The 24,853-nt window shown below is 46.9% G+C and overlaps 1 protein-coding gene across 4 annotated transcripts in view; it reads right to left on the bottom strand.

Annotated features, from left to right (window-relative positions):
• Nucleotides 1-24,853, bottom strand: part of CLIP2 (CAP-Gly domain containing linker protein 2) — a 158,231-nt gene that overhangs the window by 29,499 nt on the left and 103,879 nt on the right. For all 4 annotated transcript variants that reach the window (XR_012648124.1, XM_075013815.1, XM_075013814.1 and 1 more), the window contains 5 exons: nt 24,378-24,502; nt 15,745-15,958; nt 14,266-14,463; nt 12,749-12,852; nt 7,031-7,091 (listed from right to left, as the gene is read on the bottom strand). Coding sequence is in view for 3 of the 4 variants with exons in the window: in XM_075013815.1 (XP_074869916.1) it covers nt 7,031-7,091; nt 12,749-12,852; nt 14,266-14,463; nt 15,745-15,958; nt 24,378-24,502 (702 nt within the window). In the remaining variant the exon portion in view is untranslated. The remainder of the gene's footprint in view (nt 1-7,030; nt 7,092-12,748; nt 12,853-14,265; nt 14,464-15,744; nt 15,959-24,377; nt 24,503-24,853) is intronic.

Below are 24,853 nucleotides of genomic sequence, written 5' to 3'. Positions count from 1 at the left end.
TCCCAGACTACGAGAAAGATAAGGTGCATGAGGTAATATATATTTTATTGGTTCAAGTTCTGTTGGTGGAACAGACAAGCTTCCAAGTTCCACAGAACTCTTCTTCTAGTATGGGACAGGTAATCAGAGTGTCGCAGCTAAATACAAGATGGAACTGATTGTTAAGTATAAAGTGTTAACACACATTGAAAGAAACCATTCAATATAAAGCTGGCAGTTTGCACCCCTCTGCAGTCATAGGACAAAGGCGAGCCAATGGGTCAGGGACTACGAGAGAGACATAAAATAAGTCAATCTATTGAGTCCATGATTTTTGATGTCCAGCAGAGTTATGAATTTAAGCTCCCAGGCTCATCTTTTGCAGGTGATGTGCAGGTTTCCTTTGAGGACAAGGACAGAGTTCAGCTAGGGAGTGACTGTTTTGTGACAACAACGAAGGGTCCTGTGGCACCTTATAGACTAACAGAAAAGTTCTGACCATGAGCTTTCATGAGCAAAGACTGTGACAAGTCTTCCCCCCACAGGCAAAAAGGTGTTCTTGTCCTATCACTTTTCCACGCATTAAGAGTATAGTGATAGTCTAGTTTCACCCATGGTGTAAGAGGCATGTTTAGGATCAACAGATCTCCAAAGCTGTATTGTGGGGGATATACTCAGGACACTTCAAGTTTTACTTGGTCGTATTCAGAGGCAACTGGTGCAGGGGATGCACCAACCAAGCCCCCTCAGCCCCCTCCACTCTGCCCATGTACCACCCTTACCCTGCCACGACCCTCCCCTCCTCCACCCCTGCTCTTCCCATGTCTTGCCCTCTCCCCACTCCTGCTCCATCTCTCCCTACTGCTTTCCACAGAAGTGTCATGCTGCTCCCCCTTCCTTCCGGAACGGTGCAGCCTAAGAGTAGCACTGACAGGCCGTGCCACTGTGAGGGAGGGGCAGGACTTCTTCCCCCATACTCACTGGAAGTTACATGGTACTTGCAATGAGTACAGTGGGATGTGCCCCCCCATTGCACCTCTACATGTTGCCTATGGTCATATCTGACACCAGGTGGAAAAGACAGGTAAGGAGTCTCCAGCATTGTCAGGTCTGCCAAGGAAACTTCAACTTAGGGAAGTACAGACATGAACTGGATATTTGTAAAGGAGAAAGGGAAAATTTGTCTTCTTGTTGAGTCTCCACCAGCACTAAGGTCCCCTTCTTCAGAGCTGGACCAGGTTCCAATTTCTCGTAGAGTGCCCTGACCTGAATTTTTCCAGTAGCTTCAATGGCAGACTCTGAATTTGCAATAGCAGCTGCTAGCCCAGTGTCTTCAACTGAGCCTTCATCTCTGCGGACTCATAAAATTTTCTCAACTAGTAGTTGAGAATCTATTTCACCGCAGCGATTTACCACCCAGCCCATTTCTCCGAAGGGTGAGATGTAAGGGTTGAAAAAGTGAGATCTTCTGCTGATCCATTTCCAAACTAGCTCAGAAATCTCACCAGGAAAAGCTCTCTGCAGAGGTGAAAGTGGGCCAGTGCAGGCTGGTATGACGTATCAGTGAGAACCAGCCACAAGTACCAGCCCGCACACGGCAAACATTAAACCGCTACCATGGCGATACTTTACACTGCCCCTTTTGTTTCCACGTCGGCAGCTCTGTTTGTAGGGTCTGGCAGCACTAGGGGTAGGGGTAAAATGCGACCAAGGCAACGCTGCCTGACCTCACTGGCAGGACTGTCAACAGGGGAGAAACAATAGGGGCAGTTGCCTTGAGGCCTGGCAGTGTAAAATGGCCTGGGGCTCCCAGCCACCACCAGCAGCAGGGAGCCATAAGCACCTCCAACTGCCACTGGAACCCTGGGGCTCCTGGCTGGCTGCTGTGGTATCGACAGAGCCGTAACAAGGGTGAGGCGAGTGAGGCACTTGCCTTGACCACACACCTGTGGGGGTGTGGGGGTGTAGTTAAGACAGCTCCCTCACTGTTTCTCCCCTACGCCCCACCCCCCCCACAATGGTCCTCCAACTGGTACGTAGAACCACCTGCCTTCATATCTCACTAAAAGCATCTGAACTGACCTGGGTTTCCTTTTCTGGTCGGGCTCCTACTTTATTTTCCCGGTGTGCGGTGAATCTGGCCCACAGAGCCAGCAGCAGCCCCATTTTCAAAAGCCAGCTGGGCAGCTCTGAGCTGCAAGTGGCACTTTAAGGAGCCATTTGTGGCTCCAAACACTGCCCCGACTCCTCCTCCAGCTCCCTGCCCTACTGTGCTGAAAGAGAAGAACTCAATTTAATTGGTTTAACAGATGGCAGGAGAAATCCAGCTGTCAAACCAATTAAATCGAGTGATTATTTCAGCATGGCAGGGCAGGGCACTGCCCATGCTGTAGTAGGGGAAGAGAGAAGGAGGGCTGGTGGGAGCCATGCAGAGGAGGAAGAGGCAGTGGCAGCAACCTGATGAAGGAGCAGTGGGAGGCAGCAATGGAAGGGTGCAGACCTCATCTGAGGTAGGTAGGGGGCAGTTTGGGGCTGAGAGGGGTGAAGCCTCAGAGTAGGGGAGGTATTTTGAAATACTTGTGTTAATTTTTTTTAGCAATATGAAACATTAATTGAACAATGATGCTTGGAAAACTTGTAGGTGGAGAAAATTTAGATCCACCCATGTTATTGCAAAGTGACTTGTTTGATGTTTTACGCCCGTGGTGTCTAATCCGCTTAGCGACCGGGAAACAGTGCTGTGGTGAAATGGAGCACCCTTGGCCTGCTCTGCACATGTGCCCCATCACTTGGTGGGACAAGCGCATGGCTCTGAGCCACGGGCTCCTGCAGCCCCAGCACCTGCGTTGTGTGCGCTGCACAGCTCCAGCTACGGCTCATGTGCAACGGTGTGGTGCTGGTGAGTGACCTTGGGGGTGGAGGGGCAGTGCCCAGCCGGGGGCAGGGAGGGCAGGCTGTGGTGAGTTTGAAATTTCTTTTGGATACCTCTGTTTTATGCAGTTAAGTCTGTGGCAGGGGGTGGTTTGGGGTTATTTTGTGTTCGGCCCCGGAACACGTAAAAACCTGCCACGTGGCCCCTGATGAAAAAACGGCAGCCACCTCTGTACTAAGCTAGCTTCACTCACGCCTCATGCCACGCCAGCACCCCTGCCGATCACAGCCAACATCGACTGCTCCTTAGTGGCACCGTTTCCTTTGGGGAATATCTTTTTCAAACTGGTATAGTAAAATAATATGCTTTGCAACAAAGATTTTGTCCGATTTCTAAAAAGATGGGTTTTTTTGGGTGATTCTTTTTTTTAAAATGGATACTGCTAATCTGCAAAACGCAGCAGTACATGTACGTTTTAAATATGACTGATCTGAATGCCTCAGAAGTTTCTCCAGAGATTCAGAGTTTCAAACACCAGGTGTTAGCCATGTTACCAAATGTTTCATCTGCGACTAGTTTGGACCCTCTACAGTTAAATTATGAATATAATCTGGTCAAATATTATGCAAATTTGGAAATTGCCTTGCAAATATTTCTCTGCTTGACAGCGACTAGGGCTTCTTGTGAAAGAAATTCTAGTAAACTAACAAATTAAGAACTACCTTTGAGCATCTTCAGGTCAGGAGAAATGATCAAATATGTCCATCTTAATGGAACATGAGATAGCAAATAATATTAATTTCAATTCAATTATTCATGAGTTTCCCTTGTTAAAAGCATGCAAAGTACAATCATAAATACCTAATAGTACCTGACATGGTGATATTTTATATGTATTAATATAGAGATTATACGTATTAAGATCTACATATCTATTAACTGATTGTTTCTGCAAATCTTATAACTATAATTATATGTTATTTATGTATTTTCCCTTTTTTCTGTAAAATAACTACTACGAATATATGAGAGGGTGCAATTTTATATTTTTGCCGCAGGCACACCATTAGCTAGTTACCGCACTGGCTATCAGTGACCATGAAGGGCTGTCTGCGGGAGTCTGTCCCCAGCCAACATCCCTGCTGCCGAAGCCCCCTCCCCTACCAAGGACACCACTGCTGAGAACACCAATAAATCCTTCCTTTTACTTTCACCCCGGCTCTCACAAGATTCTTGATACTGGTATTTGTGTGTCTAATTCAACTGGAAATACCACAGAGCAGCTTCACTTATTATTCCAGTCCTCCCACTGTTAGCCAACCCCAGGAAGACCAGAGGCATAAGGAAATGAAAAATAGAGACCTCAAATGAAAGTTTTCAGACCTCAAATATGCTTTTTTTCCCAACATTACTTTATAGAAACCTTTTCTTCCAGCCCTAATTAGACTAGATCCACACAACTCCAAAATTTGAGGAAATTCAAATCCTAAGTTTTAGGCACAGGTCCAATTTTCACCCTAATTACTACCCACAAATTATGAATAGCTAATTTTTTACTAAAATATATTTGCTATCTCAGGCTTGTGAGAAGATGAGCTCACCTCTGTCTTCTAAAGATTTTACAGTTTCCTATACAAGATCATCATCTATTATAAATAGGGTTTAGCTCTTTTTTGCATTTGCTTCCCATTTTCTAAGGGCTAAAAATTATAACATCATGCTGTCTAGAGATGGGCCTGGATTTAAGTGACACTGTATTTTGTGAGATGTTTTGAGTCAAACTTCACGGCTCTTCCCTACACCTACTAGGGAACAGAAATCACAGATCCATACATCTCCAACTCTGAGAGAATTGCAAATCTGGATATAAGATTTGTGGCTTACTCCTGTCTTTGTTCCTACTGATATTTGGGCATAGGCCTCTAGGTGCCACTGAGAGACAATGGTTTAAGAGTTCTGGAAGAACAACGTGGGAAGATGATGAATGGAGAGCATCCTTCCGCCCTTCAAAAAGGATCGAAGATGTAGAGAACACAAAAACATGAGGGAAGACTGAAAAAAACTTACTTTTTTCTGGAGAAGAGAAGAGAAGACTGAGAGGGTGTATGAAAACAGCTTTCAAATACATAAAAGCTTGTTGTGAGGAAGAGGGAGGAAAACAATACCCCTTGCGCTCTGAGGATAGAACAAGAGGCAATGCGCTCAGATAGAAGCAAGAATGACTTAGGTTGGCCATTAGTGCCAGTGTGGTTAAACTCTGGAATAAATTGTCCAGGAAGGTTGTAGAATCTCTATCACAGGAGATTAAGAGCAGGTTAGATGAACATCTGACAAGGATGGTCTAGGTAATAATTTGTCCTTCCGTGAGTGCAAGGGGTCCCTTCCAGTCCTACAATTGTAGGATTTTTCAGTGGAGATGACTGGCTTGCACTGCATGACAATCTAATTTACAGGAGCTTTACACAGGTTGAACCTCTCTTGCCCAGCACCCTTGAGAACTGACAGCGCTGAAACAGAGAATTTGCCAAACCATGGGAGGTCAATATTGTCTAGCAGCATTATCAATACTTCTATTGTTTTCTGTGCTCTTAGAAGACATTCAGGGGTAAATTAGAGCTAAACCAACAGCACAGAACACAGAGCCAGGACTGGTGGCTGTAAACAAACTTTATGGGACCGTGGGAAACTCTGCCACAGCTGTGATAAATGGGTATTTGGCAAACTGAAATCATGCGAGACCACAGAAGTTTCCAGGCCCCCGAGTGTTAGACTAGAGAGGTTCAAGGTGTACTCAACACACGCTGTACTTGCTGTTTTTTGTTACTTATCACAACCACCTCCTCATCTCTAGGAAGCATCAAAACAGAGAAAAATCAAATCAATTTTTTCTGCCAGGCACGGATGGAGAAGCTGGACATGGAGATGGAGCTCCACACTGGAATGTGTGTGTGTGTGTAAAAGATAAAAACCACGTTCTGTACAACCAGCAACCTTCATTTTGCTTTTCTTACTCACCGTTGCTTCATCCGCCAAATAACCCAGCCATGCATCACGTCCAGGAATCATATAACATCAAGACCCATAGCTGTCACCAGCCTGTCACCTTGTGAAAATGAAAACAACACCTTCCCAAAGCCCTGTTCCATTGGAATTATCCCGAGGGGGTTTAAATCCAGAAGGCGCTGCGCACTTTGCTAAAATAGCTTTGGCAAAATTGGTTTGAGCACTTCCAACTCCCCATTCTGCTACTCTGCCTTCTCCTCCTGCTAGAGAGCAGAGCTTGATTCTGAAGGGTGGCCTAAGCAATTTTGCTTCTCTTATGTCAAGGAAAAAAAAAAAAAGAACCCCACACCACACTCCAGGAGCTGCCTAATTCAAGGGTTTACAGTCTCAGTCAGGTTCTGGCCTTTTATTGATTTGCTGCTGAGCTACCCTCTGCATGCTTGGCTGACTTAATGAGCCTCATGCTGGAGCCTAGGGAAAGGGGAAGGAGAGAGACTGCTTTGCTTTTAAAGAATGGAGTCCTGCCTTTCTGGAAGATCACTGTTCCTCACTCCTCCAGCAGGGGAAACCTTGCCTGAACTGGAACCAGAGAGAGGTTCCACAATTGCACACAAGAAAGAATCTGGTTCCTTCCAGAAAGAAATGGCATTGCCAAGTCAAACCACAACTGCCTGTACTTGTGAGACGAGGATTCCACAGGCAAGTCCTGGAGAATGAAGACCTAGATAAGAATTTGCAGCACACTCAGAAGGGAGTTTGGATGTAGCAGGTGTCCCCCTGGATCTGGGCTCATACTCCTTACAGAACCTGCTAACAATGAGAGCTATGCCAGGAACAGTGGCTGTGCAGTGGGAAAAGATATGTTACAATGCATTAACACACACATTTTAATTAACAGAGATGTTTAATGTGACTTAGGTCAAAGTCAGGTTTAAAAACCCTGCCAGCTGGATCTCTAGGAATAACAATGATGAGCTAACACATTGTGGGAAACTTTTCATAATTCAGTCTAAGATATTCACTATCAACTCATCTCTGTAAGAAGCAATCAGTCCCATCCAGCAATTACTCACACACCCTGGTCCCAGAGCTTGGCCAAAAGCTGCAGGAATTGTCAAAAGAACATTTTAAATTCAATTGCAGACAATACATTACAGTGAGTATGCAGCAAATTACCTCCAGATCCCCCTTGGTAATGGATTCTTCTTCCACTCGGAACTGCAAGTCCTCTACTTTCCTGTAGTGGGGGGAGAAAGGCCAAAATGAATAATGCCAGGATTAAAATTTTATCAGTAAAGCCTGTGCAAAACAAAAGGATGATAGGAGTGAGATATGGATGAATCACATATGCAAACACCTTAGCAGAAGTTAAGCAATCCCCGCAGAACTCTGGGGAAAGCAGTTAATTTGCACAACTCATGCAAAGCTGAGGCTCCTTTTTCTTTAATCCTCTGTACCACACTCCTCCCAGGAGCACAGCTGCTGTACAGCTCCATATGGATACTGGAGAAATTGGCTTTTAACTTTCAGCCACTAGCACTCTGGGACTGAGCAAGGTTTCCTTGCCAGCTATTCACGGACGCATTTTGCAAGGAACCATTGGGAAAATCCATAGGCAAGAACGAGAGAGTCCATTGCCCGATATTCCCAGACAATCAGGCCTTTCCCCTTCACAGTGACTATGGACAGTGTTTCCCACTCTCATGTTGTGGAAATGATGAACCAGGCTGGCAGAAAAAAATCTTCACAGGAGACACGTACGCAACGCCACTACAAAAACAAAACCCACCAATACCACTGCAATTCAGTCTTCTTGGTAAATTCACCCAACTGTCTTTGTTCTTTTATCAGGTTTTTTTTTTAAACAGTAATCTTCTACAGTGGTTGTTGCCCTGGGAACCAGATATAAGGACACAGCAAATCTCCATCATGGACAAAAATAGCTCAGTATGCATGTATCGAACTTCAAAAATAAGCTTCCTTGTCTAAACCTCTTCTAATTAGAGGAGGCATCTGTTGTTGCTTTGGCAAGAACTCAGATGTCTTGGATTAAATCATCTCCTACTTGTAATCTGGAAGGGGAGCTGGGAAAGAGTGGGAGTCCTGTGCATGATGGAACATCTTCAGAAAGGGCAGCTTTCAAATTAAAAAGGAGAGTGAGTCACTATTTTTCTTTTAACTACCAAACTCACAAACCAGGGAACTGTCTTTACACTCCCAGTGTGAGCAGAAAGCTTTCTGTAAATGGAGTCCTCAGATGCATTGACTATGGCAGACTCTCTTTCTCAATGCGTTCAGCAACACACACCTCCCATGCTGCCACATATACATGGAAAGTACTGTCTGAAGCTCCTGAGATTTGGGGTAAGGCACGTATGACATAGCCCCTAACTGGTGCTTGGGAAACAAAGTTTAACTTCAGCTCAGCTTTCCACAGATGTCTTTGCAATTACCACCTAGCAAAGCAGGGTAGGAAAGAAGTGTTTTTGGCAGAGGTTGGATCCCATAATGAAAGTCACAGGGCTCAGCTGAACTGATTCCTCTTTACTTTCTGAAGACAGAATAAGAACACATAAAATAAGCGAACCTCAATATTTCAGAGAAAGGCTTTGCTGACTGCCCAGGATTTTTGTAAATGTGTCAATCTGACCACCCTTAAAATGTTAGAGCATTCTCAGTGCCATAAAAGACTACGTTCATTGTCAGGATACGATCCAGAAGTGATCTGTGATTCATTCTCCTTTCAGCTGTTCTTTCCCTGTGAACCCTCTCGGTGAGGATAATCAAGCCTCTCTAATCCACAAAGGGTTGTAAAGGTTTGTCTCCAAAAACACGCCAGAGAAAACAAAGGTTCTGGCAACATAATTCGGCATCCTGCTGTATCTCTCTCTGCTTCCCAGGGCACAGCCAGTGCAGGTTGCCCCTCCCCTACCCGCAGCAGGCAGCTCATGAAGCCCTGCAGGATCAAGTTGCTATTAGAAACATTAGCAGAGTTGACCCTTTGCCTCTTCCCAAGCTAAGAAATCAGGTGTCACATGCTGCTCATTTGCAGACACACTCACAGGACCCTGCAAGGCCGGAAGATCTGCCACTTCTAGATAACTTTGAAGCAGCAACTGTCTGTGCTGTTACCTACCAGCTCTGTGTTCTTAGGGAATCAGGGCATAGTTTTCATGAAAGGATGACCACCCCCTTTTGCCCCCCAACAGCCACTGCTTGAACCAAAGCCCATCAGAGGGGGAAAAAAAACTTACAAAAAGCAATGAAAAGGCCAGGGAGGACACCCCAAACCTCTCCAGACAAGGGTGATAGGATAAAGGAAACAACCCAAGCCTCTTTTGCACTGAAGATAGGACAGGGAGGCATCACTATTAGCATAATGAATGGCGAACAAATTCCACAGCAAGCACCGCACTGCACTCTGGGGTACAGAAAGCCAGACGATCATTATCTGATGGGACGTCTCTGCTCCAGACAGTAATGCACCTGCATCTGCACACATCCAGATCAGTAATGATCAATGCTGGTAATAAACCCTCTACTGGTATCAAAATACTAAAGCTGCCGAATTGCATTATGAGCTCCCTTGACGGAGCACCACTCATAGCCAGGAATGATCAATTTACTGGCTAGCTTGCACAAAACAACTTTGCAATACTCCATTGAACCATCAGTTCACCCATAAGCCAGTCTAGTATAGCTTCTGGAACCACTGCTGTTTCCCTACAAAAAATCCTGCCGACACTCAAGTAAAGTGTTCTAATGCCTGGATCTTAATTCTGCATTGGTTCTATCGGGACAGCATCTTCTGGCTGATCATGCTGGGGGCTCTGCTCTGCCTGTCTCCAATACTCTGGATCCCCAGCTAACATCACCACCTGGGAACCTTGACTGATTTGGGCTTCACGGAGTGGTAAGATTTCTTTATCCCAATCTCTCTAGGTGTAACCTCCTGACTGCCTTGTGGTCTGTTATGGTTTGCTAGCCCTAAATTTGGTAATCAGATTTAAGTTAGATTTCATATTGTAATTGTTTTGTTTGTTTGTTTGTCTCCCCTTATATGGTTACTACTTAGAAATGAACTTTCATGGTTAAGCTAGTTGCTTCCCCTCTCTCCTCCCCATCCTTCTCTTGTGGGGGTAGTGTTTGGCTTTGCCAGTGCTTTTTTTCTTAAAAAAAGACCCCACCAGCTAGGGGTGGAGCCTCGCTGGCAGCTGCAGCTGCGGGAACACCCTGCAGCCCTGAGGTGCCCTGCAGAGCATGAGGGGAGGGGAGGGGAGACAGGGGTCAGGCTGCCGCAGGGCCAGTCTGTGGGGCTGACAGGGGGGTGGGCTAAGGCTGCCATGGGGCCGGTCTGCAGGGCTGGTGGGGGGTGGGCTCCGACTGCCACAGGGACGGCATAGGGGTCCAACTGCCGTGGGGCCAGTCTGCGGGGCTGGCGACTGGGGAGGGGGTCAGGCTGCCACGGGACTAGCGGGGGCGGGGAGGTCAGGCTGCCGGGGGGGCTGGCAGGTCGGAGCCATGGAGAGGGGATGAGCTTTGTATTGTGGGGGGGGGGGGGGGAGTTCACTCGTAGAGTGAACTTAAGTAAACATGTCCCTCGTTTAAGTGAGTACTCATTAGTGAAGTACTTGTTTACTGAAGGATGAGTGTATTTTAAAGAAGTCTTATTGAAGGCACAGGAACAAACTATCCCGATGGCCAGGAAAAGAAAGCAAATATGGTAAGTGACCAGCTTGGCTTACCAGGGAAATCGTTGGTGAGATTAAACTCAAAGGATGCGTATAAGAAGTGGAAACTTGGACAGATGTCTAAGGAGGAGTATAAATATATGGCTGGAGAATGCGGGGGGAGGAAGGGAGGGTAATCAGAAAAGTGAAAGCACAATTGAAAGTACATCTAGCAAGGAATGTGAAGGGCAACAAGAAGGGTTGCTACAGGCATGTTAACAATAAGAGGGTTATCAGGGAGGGTGTGGGGCCATTACTGGATGAGGGAGGTAACCTGGTGACAGATGATCAGGGAAAGGCTGAAGTACTCAAACTTTTTTTGCCTCCATCTTCATGGACAAGGTCAGCTTCCAGACTATGGCACTAGGCAATGCACTATGGGAAGGAGGCAGCAGACCTCCATGGGGAAAGAACAGGTTAAGTACTATTTAGAAAAGTTAGACAAACACAGACCCATGGGTCTGGATTTAATGCTTCCAAGGGCACTAAGGGAAATGACAGATGTCATTGGCTTTGGCCTGTGGCTATTATCTTTGAAAACTCAAGGAGATGAGGAGAGGTCCCAGATTATAGGAAAAAAAAAACAAATGTAGTGGCCATCTTTAAAAAAAAAGGCAATAAGGACAATCCAGGGAACTACAGACCTCAATCCTCAGAAAAATCATGGAGGGGATCCCCATGGAATCCGTTTTGAAGCACGTGGAAGAGGGGAAAGTGATGAAGAGTAGTCAACATGGATTCACCAAGGGCAAGTTATGCCTGACCAATCTGATTAGCTTCTATGACGAGGTAACTGGCTCTGTGGATATGGAGAAGTAATGGGTATGATATACCTTCATTTTAACAAAGCTTTTGATACAGTCTCCCACAACATTCTTACCCCTAAGTTAAGGAAGTATAGACTGGATAAATGGACTGTAAGATGGATAGAAAGCTGGCTTGATGGACTGACCCAACAGGTAGTCATCAATGGTTCAGTGTCTGTTTGGCAGACGGTTTCAAGTGGAGTGCCGCAAGGATTGGTTCTAGGGCCAGTACTGTTCAAAATCTTTAATGACCTGGATGACGGGATGGATTTCACCCTCAGCAAATTTGCAGATGACGCTAAGCTAGGAGCTCAGGTAAATACTTTGGAGGGTAGGGATAGGGTCCAGAGTGACCTAGACATATTGGAGGACTGGGCCAAAAGAAATCTGACCATGTTCAACAAAGACAAGTGCAGAGTCCTGCATTTGGGATAAAAGAATCCCAAGCATTGTTACAGGCTGAGGACTGACTGGTTAAGTAGAGATGCAGCAGAAAAGAACCTGGCTGGATTACAGTGGATGAGAGGCTGGATATAAGTCAACAGTGCACCCTTGTAGCCAAGAAGGCTAATGGCATATTGGGGTGCATTAGGAGAAGCATTTCCAGGAGATCTAGAGAAGTTATTCTTCTTCTCTATTCAGCACTGGTGAGGCCACATCAGGAGTCTTGTGTCCGGTTCTGGGTACCCCCAGTATAGAAAGGATGTGGATGCACTGGAGTGGGTCCAGTGGAGAGCAACAAAAATGATTAGGGGACTGGAGCATATGACCTATGAGGAGAGGCTGTGGGATTTGGGCTTATTTAGTTTGCAGAACAGAAGAGAGAAGGGTGATCTGATAGCAGCCTTCAACTTCCTGAAGGGAGGCTCTAAAGAGGATGGAAAGATGCTGTTCTCCGTAGCCACTGATGGCAGAACAAGAAGCAAAGGTCTAAAGTTACAGAGGTGGAGGTGTAGCTTGTATATTAGGAAAAACTATTCCACCAGGAGGTGGTGAAGCACTGGAATGAGTTACCTAGAGAGGTGGTGGACTCTCCATCCCTAGATTTTTCTGTTTTAAGTCCAGGCTTGACTAAGTCCTCCTGGCTGGGATGATTTAGTTAGAGCTGATCCTGCTTTAGGCAGGGGGTTGGACTTGATGACCTCCTGAGGTCCCTTATAGCCCTAGTATTCTACGAGAGCAGGCAGCCAAGCAAGCCTCAGAGCCCAGAGTACGATCTGAAAAACCACTATGAATGGGTTAGGCATCATCATCTTTGTCGAGGAAAATGCACCAATGAAATACCAAGGCCTCTCTCCCCATTCTCTCCAACATACCATGATTTTTACACTGTTCTCATTCTCCCCTTACTTTGTTACCTTTTCTCCTCTTCTAGTTGGTTCAGCAACTCCACCTTTTCCTTCTGCACCCCATCTACCAGGGCACGTGCTCGCTGGAGATTTGCCTCTGCCTCTGTGGCATACTGCAACAAAAGGAAACCCCACCCCACAGACAGCCAGTTACACTGGTGATACACTGTCGTTAAACACTTAGCAGGGGACTGAACTGGACTGCTCCGGAAGTTGGCAAGTGATCTTCATGGGGGCTTTCATCTCAGATTTTTCAGAGAACTCAGAACATAGGAACCACAAGGGAATGAATGTGTGTAACTTTTCTGCAAATGTCCTTGATTCCGGGAGAACAAATTCCCCTTTCACCAGCAGAGAGGCTCCTGCCACCTCAGTGTTCATCACTCTTGATTAGAGAGAAGCTTACAGGGCTACTGCTTGCTCTCTCTCCACACTTGCTCCTCCCTCCCCTGCCAAATGTGAAGAAGGCAGAGTAGGCAGCAGTAATCAGTGATGGGAGAACCCCTGGGTGCACCATTTAGATGGCTACTTGGCATGCAAAAGCAACAAAAACAGCCTAAGGTGGGACCAAGAATCTAGACACCAAGGCAGGTAATGCAATGCAGTCCCCTGGAGTGGAAACAGTGAAGCCAGCGTGAAAGGTTTGTATGTCAGTGTCTTCTACCACCACCAATCCTCCTTGTGAGATCATGTCTCTTTAATGCAGGGGTGGGCAAAAAGTTTTCACGGGGGACCACACTGAGTAAGTGGTCAAGGGCCACACTATTCTATGACATTAATAGAGGGGGTGCAGGGTCTGGAATGGAAGTCGGGTACAGGAGGGAGCTCTGGGTAGAGGACTGGGCTGGAGGACAGGGTGCAGAGGAGGATTCTGGGGGAGGGTTGTAGGAGAGAAGGTATAGTTTGGGAGGGAGCTGTGATGGGGCAGGGGTGCGGGACAGGGTGCAGAGGGTTTGTGCTGTGACCTGGGGCAGGGAATTGGGGTGCAGGATGAGGTGGGGTTCCAGATGGAGGTTCTGGCTGGGAAGCACTTATAGGTGGGTTCCAGCCAGCAGGAACCTCAGGCAGCGTCCCTGCCTGCCGTGCCCCCCCACAACACTCAGATTAGCAGGCTGCAGGGCACAGCGTGGGCATCTCTGCAGAATGAGGCAACATGTGGGGATCCTACCCCCAAGGGGCGAGTGCTATCCAGAGATGCACACGCAGGTCCCAGAGGTCAGTTGTTCTGAGTGGCATGTAGGGTACAGCAAGCAGGCAGCCTGCCCAACGTTCCTGCTGGGTCACATGACGGGCCGGATCCAAGTGCTTGGCGGGACGCATCCAGCCCGCAGGCCATATTTCGCGCACCCCTGCTCTACTGGCAAGCTGGAGACTGTTCGACTTTGTGGGTTGAGCTGAAAATACAGCTGGCCTGGCCACCTGCCAGGAGACAAGCCTAAAGCAGAGGGTAGAGCCTGAGGAGGGGGACGTCTGCGATGGTGCAAGGGGTTTTGACCCCTCCAACTCACTTTTGCCACCAGCTTTACCTGCTCATGTTGGGCCTTCAGGATGGCGATTTCCTTCTCCACTTCACAGATGTGGCTGGTGGCTTTGGCAACCTCCGCTCTCTCCAGGTCTCGCTCTGCCAGCAGCTGTTCAATGTGCTGCTGCTTTTCCTTCAGGGCCTCCTGCAAGGCAGTGGTGCCAGAGATCTTCCGGGCATAGCGAGAGGAGGTCTCCGTCAGCTAGACAGAGGAGTTATGATGTGAGGGGTTTGTGGCTGTGCTCTCCCAACCTCTACCCATGCAAACAGCTCTCCCCACGCAGACAGAGCAATGGCACACACACAGGGCCCCCCTGGAATACAGTGCAGCTCAAGCCATCAATCCACTAGCCTTAAGACCCCCCAGAAGGGAGTTCTCCAGGGACAGAACTAAGGGCCAGGGAAGATCATAACTGGTTCTTTTAAAGACCTGATTTCTCTTCACAAATAGACTTATTTATGACAACTGCTAAGAAATTCCAAATGACCCGAACTCAGCTCCAAGAGCTGTTCTCCCTTGGGAAAGGTGGAACCATTCCATGTGGTAGACACTTATTGGTGCCTCTCCACTTCAGCCTCTATGCCAGTGGTCAATATTGATCTCCCTGTGTAGTATACAGCTAGAGCGTTTAAGAAGAATAGCGTATTTTGCATACGCACGGTGCCTGACTTCTCAAGGGAACCCCAAAGCGTGATACACATGAGTCATAGGAATTATTTCCCACAACAAGTAAATTTAGCCACTGCTGATGCTGGAAGGAAGCAGCTGTTACAGGGCAATGCTGTGCAACCATTTAGGGCAAAAAAATGAAAAATACCGCAATCCAGGTGACATTTAAGAAGGCAGAACATAATTATCCAGATTGAAAGTTGGAGATGACATCACACTGATTGACCCTCCCCACTCCCACTCCCAACAAATATAGGTTGAACCTCTCTAGTCTGGCACCCTCAGGACCTGACCTGTGGTGAACCAGAAAATTTGCTGGACCACAGGAGTTCAATATTGTCTACTAGTATTACCGTCACTTCCACTGTGTACTTGGCTCTTAGAAGATATTTAGGGGTAAATTACAGCCAAACAAAAGCACAGAACTCTGAGAGCCAGGACTGGCAGCTCTAAACAAAACTTCATGAGGCCACAGGAAAGGTGATCACACTCATGATAAGCAGTTGTCCAGTTAACTAAAATCAGGCCCAGATTATGGATGTTGCTGGACAAGAATATTGTGGATTAGAGAGGTTCAATCTGTAGCATCATGGGATTTTTAGGACTACAAATGCTCAAGGAGCCTGAGTTCCCTCCAATGGGGCAGGGAATCTAAGACTAGTCTTAGTCTCCCCTTCCCATTTCTTTGCCAAGTGCAGCAGGAACTGCACCAGAGCACCTCCAGAAATGCTCAGTACAAGCCCTGCCGCACTGCAGAGCCAGAGCAGGAGAGATCTTACTCCAGTTGCCTAGCACACAAAACAGTTCTCTTACCAATCCACTCCGGCTGGGTCTGCCACCCACGGAGGATGCCACGGAGCTGACAGAGCTGATAGAAGAGCTGCTGGGGCTGTGAGTCAAGGCTGATACTCCCATGGCCATCCGCTTGCTCTTCTTTGCTTTAGCAGGACTGGTGGATGGGAACCCAATCCGGATCACCTTGTGAATGGGAGCGAAGAGACCAAATTTGGGGGGGCACTGAAAATACCTGGAGCAGGAGAAAGAGAATATCAGAAAGGATGCTGTCCACACCTACACAGCCCTCTACACTAGGCAACACCCAGACAGAGCTGGGAGTCCAACCAGGGATTCCCAGAATCTGGGAAATGTTCTATGGCCTGTGTATACAGGAGGTCAGATTACATAATCATAGCAAAGAGACTGAATTGGGAATTACAGGGGACTGAACAGTCTCCTTGCCAGCACTGCAGCCTGATGTAGGTCCATGGGTGGAACAGGTGAGACCGAGTGATCCCCTTTTCTGGTGTTTTGGGGGAGGCAGTTAAGGGCCCACCCTCTGGAGGGACAGGCCCAAAACAGAAGCTTGCTTACATAAAATAAATGCTTTCACAGGAGCAAATACATCTGACGGCAAAACCCAAAGCCCTTTACAGACACATACTTATTCTACAAGCTCGTTGTGGATGTTTGTGTAACTCTCCCCTCCCCAGTTATGGTTGTTAACTCTAAGCCAACCCCTTTTACCTCGGTGAGAGTTGTTGAAGGACAACAACAGGTGTACTCATGGGGTCAATCAGAAGTCTTATTCTGAGACAGAGTGAAGTGGAAGAGACCTATGCTCCAGAAGGGTTTAAGTCAAGTCACATATTATACAATATTACATTTTTAATGTCCATGAAAAGAGGGCATGTTCTGGTTTTAAACATTCCTCCTGGAGTGCTTTTTATCCTTGATGCTGGAATTATTATGGAGAAGGTGTATGGCTTGTGTTATGCAGGACGTCAAACCAGAATGATCACAGCCAACCCTTCCAGCTTTGAAGGATGTATATCTACGAAAGTGACCTTGGCCAGTCAGATTTCACTGCATATCAAATGAGTAAGGAAAAACAGGAAGGAGCATCACAGTAGATGGACCATGGTAGGGGATCAATTCTCATTTATACAGATGCCAAAGGAGACTTAAGGTGAAAGTAAATTAAATTCACTCACCTATTTAGATCCTTTTGCACTTCCAGAACATAGAAAGGACTTTTAGTGCAAATGAGAACAGGCCTTTGAATTTTGCCACCTTCCTCAAGGAACGTAGGGTTTTGAGAGTCACATGAGAATGCAAAATTTGTTTTGGCTTTGCTACAGACTCTTTAACCAAACAATGTACCCTTAAAAAGGCAGGGGATGGAGGAAAGGAAAGATGAGTCTTGGGGATTTGGTTAACCTGGTCTGGTATAAGTGACACCATCCACAGCTCTGTTTTGAGCCTGGTATATTGCTCCAGTTCAGCACTGTTGGGTGATGAATTATGGGAAGGTGGAAGGAGGACAGGATGAGAAGATACATTTTTTTTTGTTTTTAAAAAAAGAACAAGACACACATGATCATCCTCCAGCATGTCCCCAGCAGCACTATGACTTGTTGTCATCAGGGAAAGGCATCAGCTGCTCTCCCTCCCCTGTGCTAGACACCCTTGCCTATTCAGAATTGAACCAAACCCAGAACCAACAGCTACTTGATTTCATTTCACAGCAAATGGCAGCATGCTGGGCTTACGGAATAATTTCCGTGCCCCTTGCTTCAAACATAACCCAACTCCAGCCCTCTGAGATCACTGCACAAAACAACCCAAAGCATCCTGCACTCTGACCTCCGTGTATCAGATGCTGTAAGTGTGGCTCAGTAGGGGACACAGTGCTCAGATCAGTGCCAGCTCATTGCATAAATGACCAGGCACAGAACAGCTTATCAAGGGCTATGAAGTTGGTGAGTATCCCACAAGATGTGGGATGATATCTCATCTTTGGCCTCTAAGAACTCCAGCTAACAAAACCTCTTATGGAAATATCCACACATCTCCCAAATTAGCATTAGTAAAATCTGTAGCAGCCTGACCCACAAACCAGTTGAAGTCAATGGGAATCGTGCCATTGATCAATAGGCTTTGGAGCCATACTAAGCAGAGCATTGGGGTCCTCGGCACCCCATATTGTCCCTGAGATGCTCACTCAGCTAAGCAGGAGACAACTGCAACTCATTGGCAAGCCATTTGGATTCAGATTCCTTTGCACTGTGATGAGCAGGGGATTCTATGAGGCTCACCTGCCAGCCACGTCAGTGCCTAAACTCCATGCGTACAAACAACAAGAAAGGATGCACATCCCTTCCTTACATGAACAAGAAATACTCCTCCAGGTGCGCTTTGGCCTGGGTTAGAGGGAGTCAGCGTGGCAGAGGCACAGCCTTTGGGAGGAAAAGATCTGAAACACAGGCAGTGACCTCTGCAACATGGTGTCTCCTGCTCCAAAGCAGAAAGGGAAATCTCCCAAAATCAGGAAACAGAGCAAGAAAATCAACTTGTTAACCACCTGTAACAGAGTATACAGGTATTTTAAGAGGAAAGGAGGCCAAGAGCTGGAATGAACAGAGGAAACGAGGGAGCAGTATTAAGGCGTGGATGGGGTGAAAACCTGAGCCTACTGTTCCTTTGCAGATCTGGGCTGAGCACCAGCCTTGGGAGGCCTGAGGTGGGCTTGAATGAAGGGAATACTTGCAGGCACTCAAGCTGAGAAGAACAGCTGTGGGGGCTCTGTAGAGGGCCCTGAAGAGGAAAAACCGGAGGGAGTCTGTTGCTGAGAAACTCTGGCTAGAGGGGCCCAATCTAGGAGGGACCACTGCATTCCAACACGGCCCCCACCATTCCTCTTACATTTTCCAACCAGAATACCAGTACAGAAAACTCCATGCACAAAGGGATGTCTCTCTCCATCACTGGCTCTCCAGGTGGGCTCCTGAAGGCAAGGAAGACAGAGCAAGCAGGAGATAAAGGAAAGACAAGAAGATTTTGATGCAGACAAAAAGGGAAAAACACCACAGTACAAGCCACCAGGGAGATGAGGGGATGGCCAAGTTCAGGTGCAATCCCATTTCTGCCATTACTTCCAATCTGCAAGGAGGACATGGCCCGATTGTGCTGCAGGTGAGAGATTAAGGCAAGTCTCACTTAGGGGCTAGATGCCAGAAATCCATACTGCCAGAAACCTGGGGCCTCTCTGGCACCCAGGTTGATCTGCTCAAGCCATGGGTAGACTGTCACAGATCTGCTGTAGTTCAGCAAGTAAAACCAGACAGCCTCTGCATGTCACTTCTTTTGGTTTTAGTGTAGCAGCCAGGGTGAACAACACTGTCTGGTTTGGGAGGGATCTCTAAATGCTGAAAACGAACCGCTGGCAGGAAACGATAAAGCAAAAATCTATCCCATGTGTACACAGAATAGTGATGCATTAATTATGCTTAACAATTAATACCCAAGACCAGTATGGATATTGACATTCTCCAAGTATTAGCTTTCCTGGTACACAACGTCGACTTTCTCCAGATGTGAGCAGCTGTTCCAAAATCACCTCCCATTTGTGAAATGGCTCATACAGGTTGGCAGCAGAGCCTCTGTCTGTCACAGGCCGAGTCCGGACCAATGGGAGGCTGCAAAGCAGCCCATTGTCCACCCAGAGGAGAATATGATGCATTTGCAAGCATCTGGTCAAGCCCTATCTTTTCAAAGCAACTTTAAAAACAAAACCCAAGACTCACTGCTCATCCCTTCTGTTGCTTCCAGGCTGGCCCTGGGCCTTGGAAAAGATCACTGCGTAGGGCTGACATCATTGTGGACTGGGGAACCAAGGAAGAAAAGCAACGTGGCTTCTGCAAACTAGCCAAAGCCCTGCTAAGCATCATGCTGTTAAAATAAGCTACTCTACATGGGAGGACTGGTATTAGGATACCGAGCCCACCAGCATTAGTGCGCTAGCTTGGTTTGGGTCCAGACTGGTAATGACTGCAAGTCATTATTAAGGGATGTCTGACTTGTAGGGGATTGTAGCTGTAATAGCGTCTTTCTCCACAGATCTTTTAAGAAAAATAGTACCCAGTTCTTACACAGTACTTTTCCCCAGAAGATAATGAGAATTTCACAAAGGAGGTCAGTAACATAAACCACCTTTTACAGATGGAAAAATTGAGGCACATAAAGATGAAGTGACTTGAACTGGGGCCTTTAGCACTTGAGCTAAAGGAAAAGCTCCCTTCCCTAGCAGCACTAGTAGGCTCTTAGTCCTCATTACTGAAAGACAGTGCACCGGGAAAAAGGGAAAAAAATGAGGACTGTGAAAATGCTAAAAGGAAATTAGCAATTTAAGCGTGAGTAAGAATTGCTAATGGAAATAAACAAAATAAGTGTGAGTAAAGGTAACTGACTGTCACAGAACAGCAAGCATGGAAAAGGGGATGTGGCAAAGACAAATACAAACACTGGTGAATTAACAGACTACCCATTTGCTTCCTGGGTGGGAAAATAATGGGTCAGATTTTTCTCTCAGATATACGAGTAAAGTCACAAGACAATGAGTTTACACCAGTGCAAAGACTCACGCATGACAGAAAGTGAGAGTCAGGCACAGTGTAACAATACTCTGCCCTTCCATGGTGCTGCATGCTACATTATGGGCACTTGTGAATCAGCTTCCATCTAAGAATTGCTTTGTGAATACCCAGTGCGTGACCAGCAGCTCAGTGCAGAAACAAGCGTAGTGTTGTCAGTATGGGAATTCCATTCTAGGGCAGGAACGGGACTGCTACTGCCCTTCACCAAGGAACAACAACTTTAAACTGTGCACCACCTGGGTGCACTGGCCCAGTGCTGCCTCTTTCTGTTGGCTACCAGGGCCACTCCACCACATCATCTGTGATAGCCCTGGAATTTCGTCCCTGACCTGGGCAGGTCTTGAAGCTCTGACAGAACTATCCCATTCTGAACATTGAGCAGCTGCTGCCACGGTTCTCTCTCTCAGATAAGATAGTCACAGTAAAATACCAAGACTGGAGCCTTCTTTGTGTGCTCCTACAGCATGCTCCGGCATTCCCACTGGCTCTTTCCCATCTCCCATGTGCCATTCTCTCAGGATTTGCTCTTCCAGCTGTGGCAGATTTCATAAGACAGCTGCAGAGCCTCTTCACCCCCACCTCCAGCCAGACTGCTGTCTCAGAGCCCATGGTGTGACATACACAGAGCCAGCACAAACCCAGGAACCACTAGAAAAACAGCACTGTGCTGTCACCTGTGCGATCAGCATCAGCCCTGCTCATGTTACCCAAAAACCAGCAAAAATCCACCCAGCAATGGCCTGAAAAAACCAAACCAGGCCAAGAGATTCGGTGGTCACTAGATGGCAACGGTTAGCAAAGCCAAAGCACGGCTTACTCCCTTTGCTTGTGTCCCAGGATTCTGCCCAGCACAGCGTGTTAAAAATGACACCATGGAAGGTCAGCCCCGGGGGCAGGGAGTCTTCCAGGTGCTGAGTGCTGGCCTGGCAAATTATTTGCAGCAAAGCAAAAGGTGTGTGTTTTAGTTTGCCTTGAAAGGCTTCATTGTGTTGCTCACAGCTCTCAGCAGCTTTTAACCACTCAGACACAGGACTATGACCTACAGAAAATCAGGCTGGCTCAGGTACAAGGGTCTATAGAGACAACGCTGCCAAACCTGCAATCAGAATACGAGAAGGAGAGGGACCTGCTCCAATGGCTGTCAGATGTTAGCAGGGGGTTTGCTACTGATCCGCCTGTACTGTACGGTGTGCTGCATTCTACTGCTTAATAGCTTTGTACCTCCTTTGAGTCCCAGGAGACCTGCCCCTTTATTGTGGCAGATATCCTCTCCTTCCCTCCTGTTTAAATTGCAAAACTATCTGCTAGCCCCTTAATTCACTCCTGTTACCTATTCCCTACTATTCCTCCCACCCCTGCCATCATGACAGGATCTGGGGCAAGTGATGGAGAGGAACTTCTTGCAGCTAGGAGATCTCACTCTCTGGCTTTGCAGGAGGCCTCCTCCTTACCTGAACCATCCACCATGGAGCTATAAAGAAGAAAGGTGAGTGACTGTGCTCTTCTCTCTCAGTGTCATTTGAGAGTAAGTAGGATATCTTCATGTCACCCTCCTATTTGTGAGTCTGTCGATGGCCGATCAGCCTGATTCTGGAGTTGCAGATCTTATCACAGAAGAGGCAGGCATTAGTAGCTGTTGGAGGGGTGTGGGGCAGTTTCTGATGCTCTTTTCTTCTTCTCCACTTCTTTGTCTGCACTGCAGTGGGACATCTCAAATTGCACCACCCCCTCATGGATTACTATTCTCCACTGGGGACAATCTTGGGAAAGGTTCTCCCAAGTGTCAACACCAATGCTGCACTTTTTCATGTGTGCCTTCAACATGTCCTGATCTGAACCATGTGACCAGTCCAACAAAGTTGATGATGAATGATAATGGCTTCAATGCTGGTCATGTTCAAGCCAGGACACTAGTGCTCATGTGTCTGTCCTCCCAAGAGATATTTAGGATTCTTGTGAGGCAGCATTGATGATATTGTTTAAGTGCCTTCAAATGATGCTTGTATATTGTCCAGGTTTCACATGCATACAGGAGTGTTGGAACAATCACTGCACAGTGTATAAGGAGCTTTGTCTTGGGATAGATCTCCCATTTCTTGAAGACCCTTTGTCTCAGGTGGGCGAAAGCAGAGCTTGCACAGCTCAGACGATGCTGGATTTCTGCATCAATGTCGACTTTAGTGGAAAGATGGACTTCCACAGTACGGGAAGTGCTTCACATTTTCCAGCAGTTTTCCATTGACTAAAATAGAAGGTAGACAAGATTGTCCCATCAGTGAAGGTTGGTGGAGCACCTTGGTGTTTTGGATGTTCAGTGTGAGGCCAAGATTCTTGTATGCTTCAGTAAAGGCACTTAAAAGGGTCTGAAAGGCTGTGGGAGAAAAAGCAACAATATTGTCATCTGCATACTGGAGCTCCATGATCAAAGCTGTGGAGATTTTGATTTTAGCTTTCAGTCTCCTGAGACTGAAAAGCTTCCTGTTCATTCTATAGACTATCTTCACACCACCTGGAAACTTGCCATCAATGAGGTGAAGGGTCAAGGCAATGAAGATGCAGAACAGTAATGGGACAATGGCGCAGCCTTGCTTGACCCCCATTTTGGCCTCAAAGGGGTCACTTTGGGATCCACTGTTGCTCAATACTGTGGCAGTCATGCTGTCGTGAAGCAGCCTTAAAATGCTAATGAATTTTTTGGGGCAGATGATCTCTGAGAGGATGGTCCACAGGGCACGACAACTGACTGAGTTGAATGTTTTGGTCAGGTCGATGAAACTCATATCTAAGGCTTGGTTGTGTTCATCACCTTTTTCTTGCAGTTGCCAGGCAGTGAAGATCACGTCCGCTATTCCTTGGAACGGTCCGAAGCCACACTGGGATTCTGGGAGACTTTCTTCTGAGTGTGGCAGGAGTCGGTTGGCAAGGATTTGAGCTAAGATTTTCCATGTTGTTGGCAGGGGGGAGATGCCACTGTCTGACTTGTCCCCCTTCTTGAAAAGGTTGACACAGCATTACTAACCTGCCAGTGAGCAGGAAGCCAAAGGCAGAACCAAGTTTCTCTTCCAAACAAATGGAAAGTGGTGGCAGAGGCCATACTGGATCTCAGTGGCAGAGTCCTGGAGCCCTAGGCTCAGTATACTCCTCCCTCATCTTCTAGATCCACACAGAAGGCAAGTTATTTCTGAGATATTGTGAAAGGGCTGTCTGCCCCATGCCTCTTCCAAGGGGTGTGCCCTGTAGCAGCTCTACCTTGCTAGTAGTTCGAAGTGGCCTATGCTGCCATCAACCCCCTGGTCTCTAGGACATTAGTCCTGAAGCCCAGGTAGGTTTGCCAAATTTTTGGAGAGGGTTTGTGGGACAGACAGCTTCAGCTGCAGGATGCCCGGTAGCCCTGCGGCTGGGAGGCTGCCATGGTTGGGGGGCTTTGTCCGGGCCAGGGCACCCCAAACCCCAACCAGCTCCTAGCCACAGTGATGCTGGGGCTCTGCCCCCACCATCTGGGGTCACCAGAGGCTCATTAAAAGCCTGGCCTCCAGAAAGAAGAGACACCCAGCTGATTGAGAAGGTCCTTCCTCCTTGCTATTTAGATATAGGAAAGGGTGAATTATATATAGACTAGGTAAAAAGAAGGAAATATATGATAGTGAGTAACCTTGATCAAGTCACAGAATCACAGAAAGCAGAAGTGTAATAGAATAATATATATTTAATATTAACTAACTTTCTTCTAAAAACCTTGCACAAAGTTTAAAAATATTCCAGTGATGGGATTTCTACCACTTTCCTGTGGAAAGTGCTTTAAAGTCTAAAGACATCACAGTTCAAATATTTCCCCCCCGGCCCAATTCACCCTGAACAAACAACCTTGATGTCCCTTGCTTACATTCATAGCACAAGCTCTAACTCTGCCTCCTTGGATCAGCCTAGTCAGCTGGCTTTTGGATTCCACACTTGGTTGTAGCTGTTGGGCATCCTTTCAGATGCTAGGTAGAAGGAGGTGAGTGTATACAGTACCTTGTACCAGCGACTGCTCCATCATTCTTCCCGAGAGGTTCATCAAGTTCCACTCCACACCATTCTCCTTTGGCAAAATCGGTCTCTCCCACGTAGCGCACAACTCCCGTTTTCGTCCCACCAACCTGTTGGTGACCAAAAATCCTGATGGTTAGAAGCAGAAGCACCAGCAGTAAAATGAGGACACATAGGTTGGAAAACTGGGAAGATAAGGAAGGGAATGAACAAGGAAAAAAAAAAACGAAAAAGGTTGCCACACAGAGCTAACCTGCTTGCTTGCTTATGGATATATAGAGTTATTATTTCCTTATTGTTTTAATTTTATGTTTACTATAAGAAGTTACAGTACATTTATATGGGCAGTTTGGCTGTAACACAAGGGACTTACAGGCCACATCCTGTATGGGGAGCTAAGACAAAGCTAGAATGCATATGCCTTTCACCCAGATAGCAAAGTCAATGCAAAGATATTCAGG

The sequence above is a fragment of the Carettochelys insculpta genome, chromosome 19 (assembly GCF_033958435.1).
Source record: "Carettochelys insculpta isolate YL-2023 chromosome 19, ASM3395843v1, whole genome shotgun sequence".
Lineage (NCBI taxonomy): Eukaryota > Metazoa > Chordata > Testudines > Carettochelyidae > Carettochelys > Carettochelys insculpta.
This window is presented reverse-complemented; position numbering and strand designations above follow the sequence as displayed.